This window comes from Heterodontus francisci, chromosome 8, assembly GCF_036365525.1.
Source record: "Heterodontus francisci isolate sHetFra1 chromosome 8, sHetFra1.hap1, whole genome shotgun sequence".
Taxonomy (NCBI): domain Eukaryota; kingdom Metazoa; phylum Chordata; class Chondrichthyes; order Heterodontiformes; family Heterodontidae; genus Heterodontus; species Heterodontus francisci.
The window spans coordinates 29,681,396-29,697,676 of record NC_090378.1 but is presented as its reverse complement, the minus strand read 5'-3'; the positions used below and the strand labels follow the sequence as shown (position 1 = coordinate 29,697,676).

Genomic DNA, 16,281 nt, shown 5'->3' with positions numbered 1-16,281 from the left:
GCGATCCTAATAATCTGTCAGAGGACAGATTGCTGGACTGCCGTGACATCCTGCAAGCCCCTTTGAGCAGGTATTTGCAGCCATGATGGCAGCAGGCTGAGACTGCGTGGCAGCAAGCTGAGCTTGCATAAGAGCAGTCTGAGCTTCCTTGGCAGCAAGCTGACCGTACACAACTTCAGCCATCAGATGCTGCATCATGGTTGGGTCCGTAACTGCCATCATGGAGTTGGCTACCACTTCGATGCTGGAAAGGATGGCCTCCAAGCTCTGCACAAAGCACTGTGTCAAGTTGGTGCTGGAATCCTCTATGCTCCATTGGCATTGACCACAGGCTTTCTGGTGGGCTTAACAATGCACCAAGCATTTCATTGTCATACCCAAGAGCCTTTTTCTGTAGGCCACTCCATCAAAGTCCTCATCTGAATCCTCTGCAGCAGAACCCATGTGCAACCTTGCTCCTTGGCGAGCTGGTATCTGCACTACCCTTGTCCCCTGTCCTGGATGCATGTCACTCCAGTCCAGTGTGCCACCACATGCAGATCCCAACTCTAAGCTATCCCCTAAAGTATGCACAGTGTCAGTATCTGACCTGGTGGCTACAAGGGTGAGAGTGAGTGACAGTGTGTCTTCTTCATCACTGTCTTCCAGCTTTTCTTTGTCCACCATTGCCTAGCCAGATTGCAGTTCTTGGGTAGCTGAAAGGAAAAAGGCGCAAGGGTAAGGTTCTAGTGAGTGGAGGGGTGTGGGAGGGAAAGCAAGAGGTGCATGCTTATGCCATCTGCAGCTTGGAAATCGGAAGGGATTGAAGGGATGAGGGGGAAGTGGGATGTGAGAAGGAAGAATAAGTATCATTGCACCTACATCTTCAATAGTTTCAGCCCCTCTGCTTGCCACAGCCTCAGTGATGGCTGCACCAATGATGGCGACTACTGTCTCCTTCATTGGAGTGAGAACATGCAGCTGCACCTGTTCGCTGTTCGTTAGGTGCTCCTGCTTCCAGTTATGTACCACCTTGTCCTTCAAGAGAAACGGAAGTGTCAAGTTAGTGTGGTGCAATGCGTTTTGGTGATGTGACTATCGTAGTTGAATGGATGGCAATTTGTGGCAGTTGAAAGATGTGGGTGTGAGGCTTGCAGCAGTGTTAAGTATATGAGGATGAGGTGAAGCTATGAATGTTATTTATGAGTTGTGATTGATAGAGATTGTTGGTGGGTGAGTGCTGGGGCTGTGGTGCATTGAACAGTGTGTGAGGCCAGCGGTGCAGTTGGTGGGATATGGCATTTGAAGATAAATTCACTGACGTCCATTCATATGAGGTCATTGAAATACTTGCGGTACTGCATCCAGGTTCTCGGGCTTGACTGCTGGCATTAACCGCTATGGCTATCTTGTCCCACTGCATTTGTGCAGTTTGTCTGAAGGGTTTCCTAGCTCCCTGTGGATAGAGGATCTCTCTCCTCCTCATCTCCACCAAGGCATCCAGCACTGCATCGGAGAACGTGGAGCACAGTGTCTGCCCTGTTGCCCCATAATTCAGTGTTCTTTTTGTTCGCATTCTATTCTGCAAACAGTTCCAGCACCTGCTCCAGCCAGAATGCACCTTCCCTTTAAAAGGCTTTCAGTTATGCAGGCTAGCTTTAAGGTAGGCTCTCATGATTGTGTGCCCCTTGCTCAGGCGTGCAGCTACTGGCAGTGCATTTAGTGCTGGTTACACATAGCAATCATGCAATTCAACAGATAGCCCAAAGTTTGTATGCTGTCTGCATCGGAAGTAATGGGAGTGGTTTAATTACTCATTGTGATAGCCGCGTCCGTTTTCAGGCCCTGTTCAATTTTGCAGCCAATATTATCACCGAGAGTAAGTTGTAATTCAAATGTCTGAAGTTATGTTTTACCTAAGCACAATATTGTATTAGTAATGTATCTGACTGTTATTCACTACTGGAGAACACAGTCCAGAATGTTGCCACCATCTCAATTGATAATGATCATTTCTGATAGCTTACCATGTAGGTTGTCCCATCAATATTGCAGTTGAGGAGCTGAGCTTCTTGACTTGTTGTATGGAAAGTGCCAACTGGCGTCCCAGTTGATGAGGAGCCAGCGGCTCGAGCTTCCAGCAAAAATCCTTTGAAGTTGCTTCCTGAATTGCTTTTCAATGTCACTTAAAGAAAATAAGCAGATTTAAGAAAGTGCATTTTCAATGATGCACCTCAAACATTAAAGATAGTTCCCAGCATTCTTCTGGAAAAGCTATGTACAGTGAAACCTGGATCAATAGTCACCTGCAAAAAAAACTTATTGAAAAACCCAAATAACATACATGATAAAATATACAGGAGGCCCTCTGAAACCAAGCACACTCACAAATTATAAACTACAGACAGCCTTCAATGCATTACGCCCTTTTTCGTCAGTATTTACAGTAGAGAAAGAAAATGTTGTCGAGGAGAATACTGAGATACAGACTACTAGGCTAGATGGGATTGAGGTTCACAAGGAGGAGGTGTTAGCAATTTTGGAAAGTGTGAAAATAGATAAGTCCCCTGGGCCAGATGGGATTTATCCTAGGTTTCTCTGGGAAGCCAGGGAGGAGATTGCAGAGCCTTTGTCCTTGATCTTTATGTCGTCATTGTCGACAGGAATAGTGCCGGAAGACTGGAGGATAGCAAATGTTGTCCCCTTGTTCAAGAAGGGGAGTAGAGACAGCCCTGGTAATTATAGACCTGTGAGCCTTACTTCGGTTGTGGGTAAAATGTTGGAAAAGGTTATAAGAGATAGGATTTATAATCATCTTGAAAAGAATAAGTTCATTAGCGATAGTCAGCACGGTTTTGTGAAGGGTAGATCGTGCCTCACAAACCTTATTGAGTTTTTTGAGAAGGTGACCAAACAGGTGGATGAGGGTAAAGCAGTGGATGTGGTGTATATGGATTTCAGTAAGGCGTTTAATAAGTTTCCCCACGGTCGGCTATTGCAGAAAATACGGAAGTATGGGATTGAAGGTGATTTAGTGCTTTGGATCAGAAATTGGCTAGCTGAAAGAAGACAGAGGGTGGTGGTTGATGGCAAATGTTCATCCTGGAGTTTAGTTACTAGTGGTGTACCGCAAGGATCTGTTTTGGGGCCACTGCTGTTTGTCATTTTTATAAATGACTTGGACGAGGGTGTAGAAGGGTGGGTTAGTAAATTTGCGGATGACACGAAGGTCGGTGGAGTTGTGGATAGTGCCAAAGGATGTTGTAGGTTACAGAGGGACATAGATAGGCTGCAGAGCTGGGCTGAGAGATGGCAAATGGAGTTTAATGTGGAAAAGTGTGAGGTGATTCACTTTGGAAGGAGTAACAGGAATGCAGAGTACTGGGCTAATGGGAAGATTCTTGGTAGTGTAGATGAGCAGAGAGATCTTGGTGTCCAGGTACATAAATCCCTGAAAGTTGCCACCCAGGTTAATAGGGTTGTTAAGAAGGCATATGGTGTGTTAGCTTTTATTAGTAGGGGGATCGCGTTTCGGAGCCACGAGGTCATGCTGCAGCTGTACAAAACTCTGGTGCGGCCGCACCTGGAGTATTGCGTGCAGTTCTGGTCACCGCATTATAGGAAGGATGTGGAAGCTTTGGAAAGGGTGCAGAGGAGATTTACTAGGATGTTGCCTGGTATGGAGGGAAGGTCTTACGAGGAAAGGCTGAGGGACTTGAGGTTGTTTTCGTTAGAGAGAAGGAGGAGGAGAGGTGACTTAATAGAGACATATAAGATAATCAGAGGGTTAGATAGGGTGGATAGTGAGAGTCTTTTTCCTCGGATGGTGATGGCAAACACGAGGGGACATAGCTTTAAGTTGAGGGGTGATAGATATAGGACAGATGTCAGAGGTAGTTTCTTTACTCAGAGAGTAGTAGGGGCGTGGAACGCCCTGCCTGCAACAGTAGTAGACTCGCCAACTTTAAGGGCATTTAAGTGGTCATTGGATAGACATATGGATGAAAATGGAATAGTGTAGGTCAGATGGTTTCACAGGTCGGCGCAACATCGAGGGCCGAAGGGCCTGTACTGCGCTGTAATGTTCTATGTTCTATGTTCTAAAACTCAGGGCTTTGCCTGTTGCAAAGCTGCTGTTTCTGGAACTTCAACTGAGATGGGATCAGTGGACGTTTCCCCCGGCAGTTTGTTCCCTTCCTGCCCCCAAATTTTTGTGAAGTTAGTGAGAAGTAGCAGCAGGTTTTGTGAACAAAGAACCTTTTGTGGAATGGAGAGTTCTTTATTGAACATGCATAGAGCTGTTTCTCTGCCGCCATGCAGGCTGGGTAAAGAGCTCCCTGTTCCACTGAAAATCTTTACCGTACATACGACGATTTTGAAAATAAGGACATCTGCAAAACAACGCCAGTGCTTTAGGTGTCTGTAATTTACAGGTTTCACTGTACAAATACAATCGCAATCAAGGGGACAGCAGAGTGAACTCACTCACAGATACTGAGCACCACAGATAGGGATGAAACAGAAACACAAATCTGGTTTAAGCTCATTCATCTAAAATCGGAATTGATGTAACTGTGCCACTCTGGGTTAAGATCTGAATTTTCCTTTCTTGAAGTAAAGGCAGCGTTCTCGGGCTAGAGGATTACTATGGACTGTGTGTTGCTGTTTAATCAGTCCTTTTGCAAGTTTCCACTTCTACATGACAAGTTGTTGCCCGAAGGACTAACATCTGTGCCTACAGCCAGAGTTACAAATCTGATTTCCACATATATTTCTCCAATCGGTACTCCCATCAAATGAGGCACCATATCTGGAGTGGAATTTTGCAACTCACCTCTTCTAACTGTCGGAGAACTGCCATTTTGGTCAGTCACAGAAAAGCATTCAAAGGGGGAAAAAAAGCAAAAGCAGGTTTTATATAATTCATATGAAACAAAAATGGTGCTTTATGGTACAATATCTGTATTCTTATCAGACGTACTATGGACAGACTTTGTTTAGGAAAGGAGTTTCAGCACCAGTTTTAATAGATTCACTAATATGGTACCTTTGATTGTATCCCCTGGGTTAAAGGTGCTGCTATTTGCAGTGATTTGATATGGTGCAGTTGTTGTTTGTGCATTAGCTCCATGATCGGGATTCATGGAAGCACAGGCACTACTAACTTTTCCATTAGAATATCCTGAAATGTACACTGGGAAGGTGGCAGTAATAAAGACCAGCAGAAAAGAAGTATGTCTCCTCATCTGAAAAGATAAAAACACGCATCAAATCTTGCATTGTTACAGTGATTATATTTTCTTCTATTTCCGTTGCTTTAAGTTTGAATTCTCTGTGCAGCTTTGAAATACAGAATGCACAGTCCTTGGGTTTCTGAGACCTCAGTCATTGTGGGACCATGTGACAGAAAATGTAGGTGGGACAAAGCAATCTGGCCAATGGACGTTCTTCCTCCACCCAATTAAAGAAAACCTATCTCCAGGTTCCCAACAATAATAAAAATGGCACAATAACAAATTATAAAAGCTCTTTGACCCATTTGGAGCGCAAGGCTCTCAGGCATGAAGTAACTGTTGAGTATGTTATGACGGTGCTTCTGTATTTTTTTGTTAAGTTTTTTTTTTGAGGACTCGTGTATTTTAGAATTATGGACATTGTTTTATTTGGGAAAACTGAAAAGGATTCCATGGATTTTTTTTTACTGTGGTCATTGAAAGGACACTGAGAAGTCTGGTTTGAAAACAACATTTACTGAAAGTCACCTGTCTTCAGGTAAATACCCAACAGGGGCATTTTGACTTGAGGGAGATGTTTACCAAGAGGTATTTATAGGGGTCAGGAGGCTTGATTCTTGAGATATTGTTTTTGTTTTCACTTTGGACAGTCTGTTGGGGTGTGAACTATTTTGAAGACAGTTGGAGAAAACCAGCCAAGAGAGCAGCCACCATCAGCTCACCCTCTTCCATCTCTTTAAGAACTTCATGAGAATCAAGCGTAAGAAATAGAAAAACTGATGCTGCATTTCTCCTGAAAATCCTGCCAGAAACCCGTTGCCCGCAGTTCTCCTGGAAAGCTTGTCAAACTCATCTTTAACGTCGCCTGAAAACAACTGTTCTAGAAAGATCCCAGTGACAGCCATCTATGCGAATTTGGGATGCCAAACCCAAAAGGGACAACTGACATCTTTCCAAATCGTCTCTTTTTTCCTTCAAGAATGAGCAAGTATTTGGCCAAAATATTCTTTTTTGTCTTTTTTTTGTAACAGAGCTCTAAAGAGAAAATCTCTGTTTTTCAGTTAACTGGTGTGTGTTTGTGAGGGGCTAAGGTAAAACGGGAACCTTCATATTTCAGTCTGTATGTTACTGCTTTGCTTCATTACTGGTTAAGGTTATTTTTATAATAAACTGATAATTTTGTTACTTATTAAAGAAACCTGGTTGGTGTATTTTATTCTGGGATAAAAATAGAGTCAATGATTGACCATATTGAAGTACGGAAGGTCCACATCAGGGAAATCCTCCGCTGACGATGCTGCATTAACATCCCACACAGAAGAGTGTCTGCAGAGACTCATCAACAGGATTGCGGCTGCCTGCAACAAATTTGGCCGAACCATCAGCCTCAAGAAAACGAACATCATGGGACAGGACATCAGAAATGCTCCATCCATCAATATCAGCGACCACGCTCTGGAAGTGGTTCAAGATTTCACCTACCAAGGCTCAACTATTACGAGTAACCTGTCTTTCGATGCAGAAATCAACAAGCGCATGGGAAAGGCGTCCGCTGATGTGTCCAGACTGGCTAAAGAGTGTGGGAAAATGGCGCATTGACACGGAACATAAAAGTCCGAGTGTATCAAACCTGTGTCCTCAGTACCTTGCTCTACGGCAGCGAGGCCTGGACAACGTATATCAGCCAAGAGCGACGTCTCAATTCATTCCATCTTCGCTACTATGACCTCTGGAGAATCCTTGGCATCAGGTGGCAGGACCGTATCTCCAACACAGAAGTCCTCGATGCGGCCAACATCCACAGTATATACACCCTACTGAGCCTGTGCCGCTTGAGATGGCTTGGCCATGTGAGCTGCATGGAAGATGGCAGGATCCCCAAGGACACATTGTACAGCGAGCTCGTCACTGGTATCAGACCCACTGGCCGTCCATGTCTCCGCTTTAAAGACGTCTGCAAACATGACATGAAGTCCTGTGACATTGATCACAAGTTGTGGGAGTCAGTTGCCAGTGATCGCCAGAGCTGGCGGACAGCCATAAAGGCGGGGCTAAAGAGTGGCGAGTTGAAAAAACTTCGCTGTTGGCAGGAGAAAAGACAGAAGCGCAAGGAGAGAGCCAACTGTGTAACAGCCCCGAAAGCCAATTTTATCTGCAGCGCTTGTGGAAGAGTCTGTCACTCTAGAATTGGCCTTTATAACCATTCCAGGCGCTGCTTCACAAACCACTGACAACCTTGAGGCGCTTACCCATTGTCTCTCGAGACAAGGAGGCCAAAGAAGAAGAAGAAGATTGGTAACTGGGTACACATTTAAATATATGTTGTGACTTGTGGAGAAGTGGTACTAGAAAAACCGTGCACTCCTCCCGCCTTCATCGTAACAAGTAGGCCAAAGTGGCAACCAATTTACACACAGGAAGATCCCACAAACAACAACTGGATGAAGAGCCAGTTAATCTATTTTTGGTAGTGTCAGTTGCAGGAGGAATGTTGGCCAGGCCACTGGGAGAGCTCCCTGCTACGTGCTACGGAATGGTGTAGGTTCACAAGGGCAAAGGGAATAGGTGTGCAGGATTTTGTGCCAATATGATATGAATGGCAGCAATCTGAATGAGGAGCATGGAGCCTGCAAGACCAACTGGGAGAGTATGGAGAAATTAAGAATGGTGCCCAGTATAAAGGTGTTACATGGTCATGTGGTAAGGGGTGTGGGTGGTTCCCTCTGTTGAACACCCACCTGACAGCAGTAAGCGTGTTTCGTTATTAGGGTTTAACCCCTTTGTGTTTTATTTGTCAAATAAACAGACAGCGACAGGTTTTCTTTCAGGTTTAAAACAGAAAGTCAATTCTTTATTGATCAATACGCCTTATACCGAAATTATCGCAATGACATCCACTCATTCACTCGTACACACACACAAACACACGAGAGAGGAAAACGGGTAAGTGGATTTAAGTGGGAGTAGGATTTGGGGCATCACGGTAAACCTGCTGAATTCTCCTGGAAATCAAGAAGGAGTTAGATATAACTCTTGGGTCTAAAGGGATCAAAGGGTTTGGGGAGCAAGTGGGAACAGGTTACTGAGTTGGATGATCAGCCATGATCATAATGAATGGCGGAGCAGGCTCGAAGGGCCGAATAGCATACTCCTGCTCCTATTTTCTATGTTTCAAGTTCTCATTGGTTGCAGACCTGAGGTGTTTGTAGATATCTCTCTTGGTTGAAAGCTCAGTTGAAGACATTGTAGATATAGAATTCTACAGCAGGTTGCTGGAAACAAGCTTCTTGGATGCTGCTTTCTGGGTCTCTCTCTTTCTCTCTAGACTGCCTTTTAAAGTAAAGATGTGTTACAGCTCGCCTCTGCTGGAAGACAGTTATTTTCTTCCCTGTAGTGATCAACAATGACCAAGGATATTGGCTACTTCAACCCTTCTTTGTTTCAGGAGAACCCATTCAATTTGGGAATATTTCAGGATGTGTGAAGGATGGGTGCAATTGACACCTGTTAGCTTTGAAGATTTTCCTTTGCCCATGTCAGACATTTTGAATATAAAAAGGACAAGACTTTTAACCTTCAGTCGCCGTTTTGGAGCATATTGTTCACTTTTTAAAAGAAAGGTCTATTTCTTAAAAGACAAAATCAATTTTTATAACTCTTCAGTTTTTGTCCATAAGTTTTCATCATTGCACTTCTTATATGTGGGACAAAGGGCTTGAGTGCATAATCTAAGCTGACATTCCAGAGTAGCAAAAAGGGACCACAACATTATTGGATTTCCCACCCTTTCAATGAGATTTAAGTCATGTTCTGATAGTCTATTCCGTTGGATGTTAAAGATCCTATTATGGCGCAATTTGAAGTGGGACAGAGATCTCTAACTGCATATTGGCCAACATTCCTTCTTGTAAACAATGCCAATTAAAAACAGATTGATTAGTCATTCATCTAAGGGCAGATTCAGGAGCGTTGCCTGCATAGATCCATTTGCTCCATTTATCTACGTAAAACCAGCCGGTGTGTTTCAAAAGTATTTTGATATATAAAGTGTTTTGAGACACTTCAACTTGAAAGGTGCTAAATCAATACAACAATATTATATTGAAGTCCAACTGTAGCCTGACCAGTCGTTAAAGCAGTTTAATTACTCAGTAACCACTCACTGAACATATAGAATATGGAGAATATCTTTGAGCATTACCAGCAGTGCAGTGGTAACCAGATTGCCTACATTTTGTCTGGTGTCAATGGTCCTGAAATTCTGCAGGAATTCTACTGGTCTCCCACCATAACTTCTGGCAGAACACCAGGGGAAATTCATCTTTAGTTGTTTGATGCCGTTTCAGTCGGGCTCCACCAGGAGTTACAACAGGAAACTGGTAGAAACAACCAAAGAATTTTCAGGACCAATGTCTCTTTAAAAAGTCACCAGTTAATGACAGAGGTGAGAGACTTGCTGATGCCAAATACAGGTCATCGCATATCAATGTTGTTCTATGCAACATAATAACATTGACAAGGTGATAAAAGGTTGTACAATGATTACAGAAAAGTCACTAACACTTCCATATATTTTGGTCACTTCAATGAATCCACCAATGCTCAGGTATATTCGTTGTTGGGAGAAATGAAATGGAATACTTGAAGCAGAGACCATGTGTCTCTTAAGGGAACAGTAGGGAAACATTTGAAACAGAGACCCATAGTGGGATCAGGAAAGAGCCGGACGATGGGATTAATTTTGAAGTTTCCTCTAGGAATTTTTGCTCTAGTTTTTGACACAGATATAATGGGCCAAGCAATCTCCTTTTATGCTATAAATATTGAATCTTAGAATCATAGAATGGTTGCAGCACAGAAGGAGGCCATTTGGCCCTTCAAGTCTGGCTCTCTGCAACAGCAACTCAGTTAGACCTACTCCCATGCCCTTTCCCTGGAGCACACCACTCATTACATCTTGCCAACCAGAAAATGACCCATTTATGCCTACTCCCTGTTTCCCGTTAGCTAGCCAATCTTCTATCCATTCCGATATGTTACCCCCTACACCATGAGCTTTTATTTTCTGCAAAAACCTTTGATGTGGCACCTTATCAAATGCTTCTGGAAATCTAAGTACAATACATCCACTGGTTCCCCTTTATCCACAGCACATGTAACTCCCTCATAGAACTCCAATAAATTGGTTAAACATGATTTCCCTTTCACAAAATCATGTTGACCCTGCCTGACTACCATGAATTTTTCTAAATGCCCTGCTATAATGTCTTTAATAATAGCTTCTAACATCCTCCCTAAGACAGATGTTCAGCTAACTGGCCTGTAGTTTCCTGCTTCTGTTCCCATTCCTTTTTGAATAAAGGAGTTACGTTTGCTATTTTCCAATCTAACGGAACCTTCCCCGAATCTAAGGAATTTTGGAAAATTAAAACTAAAGTATCAGCTATCTCACTAGCCACTTCTTTTAAAACCCTAGGATGAAGTCTTTCAGGACCCGGGGACATGTCAGCCCACAGCTCCAACAATTTGTTCAGTACCACTTCCCTGGTGATTGTAATTTTCTTGAGTTCCACCCTCCCTTCCATTTCCTGACTTACAGCTAAGACGAGGATGTTATTTGTATCCTCAATAGTGAAGACCGATGCAAAATACCTGTTCAATTCATCCACCATTATCTTTATTATCCATTATTAATTCCCCAGACTCATTTTCTATAGGGCAAAGCTCATTTTGTTAACTCTTTTCTTTTTAAAATATCTGCAGAAACTCTTACTATCTGTCTTTATATCTATAGCTAGCTTTCTCTCATACTCTAATTTTACTTTACATATCAATCTTCTAGTCATTATTTGCTGTTTTTTTATATTCTGTCCAATCTTCTGACCTGCCTGCCAGCTTTGCGCAATTATAGGCTTTTACTTTAAGTTTGATCCTAAGTTTAACTGTTTTAGTTAACCACGGATAGTGGGTCCCACTCTTGTAATTTTTCTTTGTCATTGACATCTATTCTGTGTATTCTGAAATATCCCCTTAAATGTCTGCCACTGCATCTCTATTGACCTATCCCTTAACCTGATTTGCCAGTTCACTTTAGCTAGCTCTGCTTTCATGCCCTCATAATTGCCCTTATTTAAGTTTAAAATACTAGTCTTGGACCCACTCTTCTCTCCCTCAGACTGAATGTAAAATTCAATCATTTTATGATCTCTGCTACCTAGGGGCGCCTTATCTATGAGGTCATTCATTAATCCTATCTCATTGCACAATACCATCTCTAGTATAGCCTGCTCTCTGGTTGGCTCTAGAATGTACTGTTCCAAGAAATTATCCCAAAAACATTCTATGTACTCCTCATTTAGGTAACCTCTGCCCATCTGATTTTTCCAGTCTGTATGTAGGTTAAAATCTCCCATAATTATCACTGCACCTTTCTGACAAGCTGCCCTTATTTCTTCCTTTATACCCCTGAGGCCGCAAAAGCACTGTCTGTTCCCCTCACTATTGAATCCCCTACCATTATTGCTCTTCTATTCTCCTTCCTCCGCCACTGTACAGTTGAGTCATCTATGGTGCCGATGACTTGGCTCTGGTTGCATTCCCCAGAGGAACCATCACTCTCACCAGTATTCAGAGCTGAATACCTGTTGAAGAGTGAGATGCAATTGTGGGATCCTCCTGTCCTTCATTCCCCCATTCTCCTTCTACCTGCACATTTTTAAGCTGCGGGATGACCACCTCCAGAAACACGCTATCCACGAAAGTCTCAGCCTCACAGATGTCCCATGGTGACTCCAGCCGCCGCTCAAGCTCCGACACCCGGAGCTCAGGCTGCTCTAGCTGGTGGCACTTCCTGCACCCGTAGTCATCCAGCCTACGAGAAGCATCCAGGATCACAAGATGTTCACATCATGTAACACCTGCAAATGCTATTGCATTTACCTTAGAAAGGTTAGGACTCTGTAGTTGAGTATCTTTACTCATGGTTTCACACCAGCAGCTGTTGTGTGAGAAGTTTAGAAAAGCTGAAGAAGGGAAACCAAAGGGGGAGGAGAGATAAAAGGGTTTGGGGTGGGGGGGAGGGGAGTAGGGGAAACCAGAGGTAGCAGAAAATTTGACTTAATAGAACTCACTAATATTGTGCTGCAATCTAATAGATGCCCCTCATAACCAAAGGTTAATACGATAACTCACTGATATGTAATTGGTAGAATGCAATAGGTGTGAAGATTCCAAACTGGGAGCCTTAGTCAGAGCCAATCTGCACTTGGACCTCATATGTCAAAACTGACTGTCTAAACTGAACAAAACCAAAAGATCATAAAAAAGGCAACAGGCTTGTTGTTCAAGGCACTTCTCACAGGTTACATCATCCTAAACTCAGTTCAACACCAACATTTTTCAACCACCTCCTGTACTCAAACTCAATAAAGGAGAGTTTTCACAGAACGACTGTAAGTACAGCACAGAAGATGGCCAATCGGCCCCCAGTGCTCACTCACTCTTCCCCAGATCCTTTTCTTTTCCTCCCATTCAAATACTATTCTCATGGTATAATCGCCCTCAGTTAAGAACTTTCCTTCGCCCTTTCCCAATTCAGGCTTTGTCTCTTTGTTCCTCATTTGGCCATCAATGGAAATAATCCTTCAGTATCCCAGATAAGTTCATCAGGTTTCACTCACTCTGTTACTGGCTGCTCGACTCGTGGCACAGCTCTGCCAAATTCCCCAGTTTCCTCCCCAGAATTCTGAAGAAGGGTCTCTGACCTGAAACATTAACTCTGCTTCTCTCTCCACAGATGTTGCCAGACCTGCTGAGTGTTTCCAGCATTTCTTGTTTATATCCCCAGTTTCCTCCCTCTCCCCCAACTTGATTCTCAAGTACCAGACCCCATTCATCCTTTCCCCACCAGCCTCCATTCCCAAGCCCCTCTCTCCACCCAAACCCACATTCCCCTCAGACCCCCATTCCTCTCAGAACCTCCCCATTCCCAAGCCCTCCTTCCTCTCAGACCCCATTCCTGAACCCTATGTCCGCACAGACCACTATTCCCGAGCCCTCAATTCTCTCGCACCCCGATTCCAGAGACCTCAATCCCCTCAGACCCCCATTTCCACCCCTCCTACCCCTCAGACCACCATTCCCAAGTCCTCAAACCCCTCAGACCTCCATTTCCGAACCCTCAATCCCCTCAGACCCCCTAATCCTGAGCACTCCTTCCCTGCTGTGGCGGGATATTTAAAGCAAACACATCTCCGGGGCTGTTTGTGAGCAGCTCCCGGCTCCAACCCCGGAGAGTTGGCAACAGTTATGTAAACTCGGCAACGTTAATTTTCCCACGAACGGCCAGCCCTCCCACCACAGTGAGCAGGATTTAGGAATTCGGACTGGAGAATGATTCCTAAATACAGCAGGGAATCCTTGAAACACCTGCAGCTTCAGGGGCCGATTCATCATTGTTATTTAGGAAAGAACGTATCCCAATAGTATATCTGGAGTAAATAATAAAGAAGGAAACTCTGGGTGAGGAAAACGGATAAGGTGCACCTTAAACGTTGCTGCATCGTTAATTAGACAATGACCACTGAGACTGGAAAGGTTGTTGATCTGAGGTGACTTGCGCTCAATCTAAAACCAGATTTAATGCAGGGAAGAAGATCACACTATCCAAATCCAGCCCAGATATGTTGGAATATAATTCGCTGATCAATAGTTTCCCTTCACCACCCCCTCACAATAAGAACATTGGATTACTGTTCCTACCTTGTCATGAAGCAACAGCAGACTGAGAGTGTCGAACCTGCACCAGATTCCTGTAACTCCAGCAGAAGGCTCCACCTATTCAATTACGAAATTCGTCTTACCATAAATGAACAAAAACATTCTTCCGATCTCAACCTTGCCTTTCTACTTTTCAGTGCTCGGGATTTTTTTAAAAAGCAGACTGATGGTGAACAGACTCAGCTATTTCCTGCAATGTTTACGATCTGCCCCCAGGCATCCTCACCTCGCCGCAAGAAATTGAGCAAGTTTACCGAGTCAGTGGTAATTCCCCCAAATTAATGAATGAGAAATAAGACAGCATAGTATTGTGTGAAACTGAATGACGATGCTCCATTGCAAATATTGCCATTGCTCTCTTTGCTTACAGGACTGAGTTGATGGTGATTGAGCCAATAGATTCTGGGCTGGGGTAGGGAACAGAGCTACCGATGCCAGAGCTCATTATTTCATTGAGCTCATCGAGTCATAGAATGGTTACAGCACAGAAGGAGGCCATTCAGCCCCTCGTATCTGTGCCGGCTCACCCCAAGAGCAACTCAGCTAGCCTCATTCCCTCGCCCTTTCCCCTGCCATTTTTTTTTCTGTGCAGGTGCTTATCGAATTTGAAAGCTATGATTGAAGCTGCCTCACTGTGCTCTCAGGCAGTGCATTCCCGGTCTTAAATACTCACTGCATAAAAAAGCTGTTCCTCATGTCATCATAGTTTCTTTTGGCAATCACCTGAAATTGATGTCCTCTGGTTCTTGATCAAAGAACAAAGAACAGTACAGCACAGGAACAGACCATTCGGCCCTCCAAGCCTGCGCCGATCTTGATGCCTGCCTAAACTAAAACCTTCTGCACTTCCGGGGTCCGTATACCTCTATTCCCATCCTATTCATGTATTTGTCAAGATGCCTCTTAAACATCGCTATCGTACCTGCTTCCACCACCTCCCCCGGCAGCAAGTTCCAGGCACTCACCAACCTCTGTGTAAAAAACTTGCCTCGCACATCCCCTCTAAACTTTGCCCGTCACACCTAAAACCTATGTCCCCTAGTAACTGACTCTTACACCTTGGGAAAAAGCTTCTGACTATCCACTTTGTCCATGCCGCTCATAACTTTGTAAACCTCTATCATGTCGCCCCTTCAACTCTGTCGTTCTAGTGAAAACAATCTGAGTTTATCCAACCTCTCCTCATAGCTAATACCCTCCAGACCAGGCAACATCCTGGTAAACCTCTTCTGTACCCTCTCCAAAGCCTCCACATCCTTCTGGTAGTGTGGCGACCAGAATTGTACGTAATATTACAAAAGTGGCCTAACTAAGGTTCTGTACAGCTGCAGCATGACTTGTCAATTTTTATACTCTATGCCCCGACCGATGAAGGCAAGCATGCCATATGCCTTCTTGACTACCTTATCCACCTGCGTTGCCACTTTCAGTGATCTGTGGACCTGTATGCCCAGATTTCTCTGCCTGTCAATACTCCTAAGGTTCTGCCATTTACTGTATACTTCCCACCTGTATTAGACCTTCCAAAATGCATTACCTCACATTTGTCCAGATTAAACTCCATCTGCCATTTCTCCGCCCAAGACTGCAACTGATCCATATCCTGCTGCATCCTCTGACAATCCTCATCACAATCCACAACTCCACCAACCTTTGTGTCGTCTGTAAACTTACTAATCAGACCAGGTACATTTTCTTCCAAATCATTTATATATACTACAAACAGAAAAGGTCCCAGCACTAATCCCTGCGGAACACCACTAGTCACATCCCTCCATTCAGAAAAGCACCCTTCCACTGCTACCCTCTATCTTCTATGACCGAGCCAGTCCTGTATCCATCTTGCCAGCTCACCTCTGATCCCGTGTGACTTCACCTTTTGTACCAGTCTGCCATGAGGGACCTTGTCAAAGGCTTTACTGAAGTCCATGTAGACAACATCCACTGCCCTTCCTTCATCAATTATCTTCGTCACTACCTCAAAAAACTCGATCAGGTTAGTGAGACACGATCTCCCCTTCACAAAACCATGCTGCCTCTCGCTAATACGTCCATTTGTTTCCAAATGGGAGTAAATCCTGTCTCGACGTATCTTCTCCAATAATTTCCCTACCACTGACGTAAGGCTCACCGGCCTGTAATTTCCTGGATTATCCTTGCTACCCTTCTTAAACAAAGGAACAACATTGGCTATTCTCCAGTCCTCTGGGACCTCATCTGTAGCCAATGAGGATACAAATATTTCTGTCAAGGCTCCAGTCTTCCACCAATGGGAACAGTTTCTCTCTAT

General features: G+C 44.0%; 1 protein-coding gene across 1 annotated transcript in view; it reads right to left on the bottom strand.

Annotated features, from left to right (window-relative positions):
- zgc:163022 (putative ferric-chelate reductase 1) overlaps positions 1 to 14,015 on the bottom strand; it is an 87,634-nt gene extending 73,619 nt beyond the window's left edge. The window contains exons 1-3 of the mRNA XM_068036364.1: positions 13,974 to 14,015; positions 5,027 to 5,225; positions 2,007 to 2,164 (exon numbers count right to left, since the gene is read on the bottom strand). Coding sequence (XP_067892465.1) covers positions 2,007 to 2,164; positions 5,027 to 5,225 — 357 coding nt within the window. The 5' untranslated portion in view covers positions 13,974 to 14,015. The remainder of the gene's footprint in view (positions 1 to 2,006; positions 2,165 to 5,026; positions 5,226 to 13,973) is intronic.
- Positions 14,016 to 16,281: the final 2,266 nt, after the last annotated feature.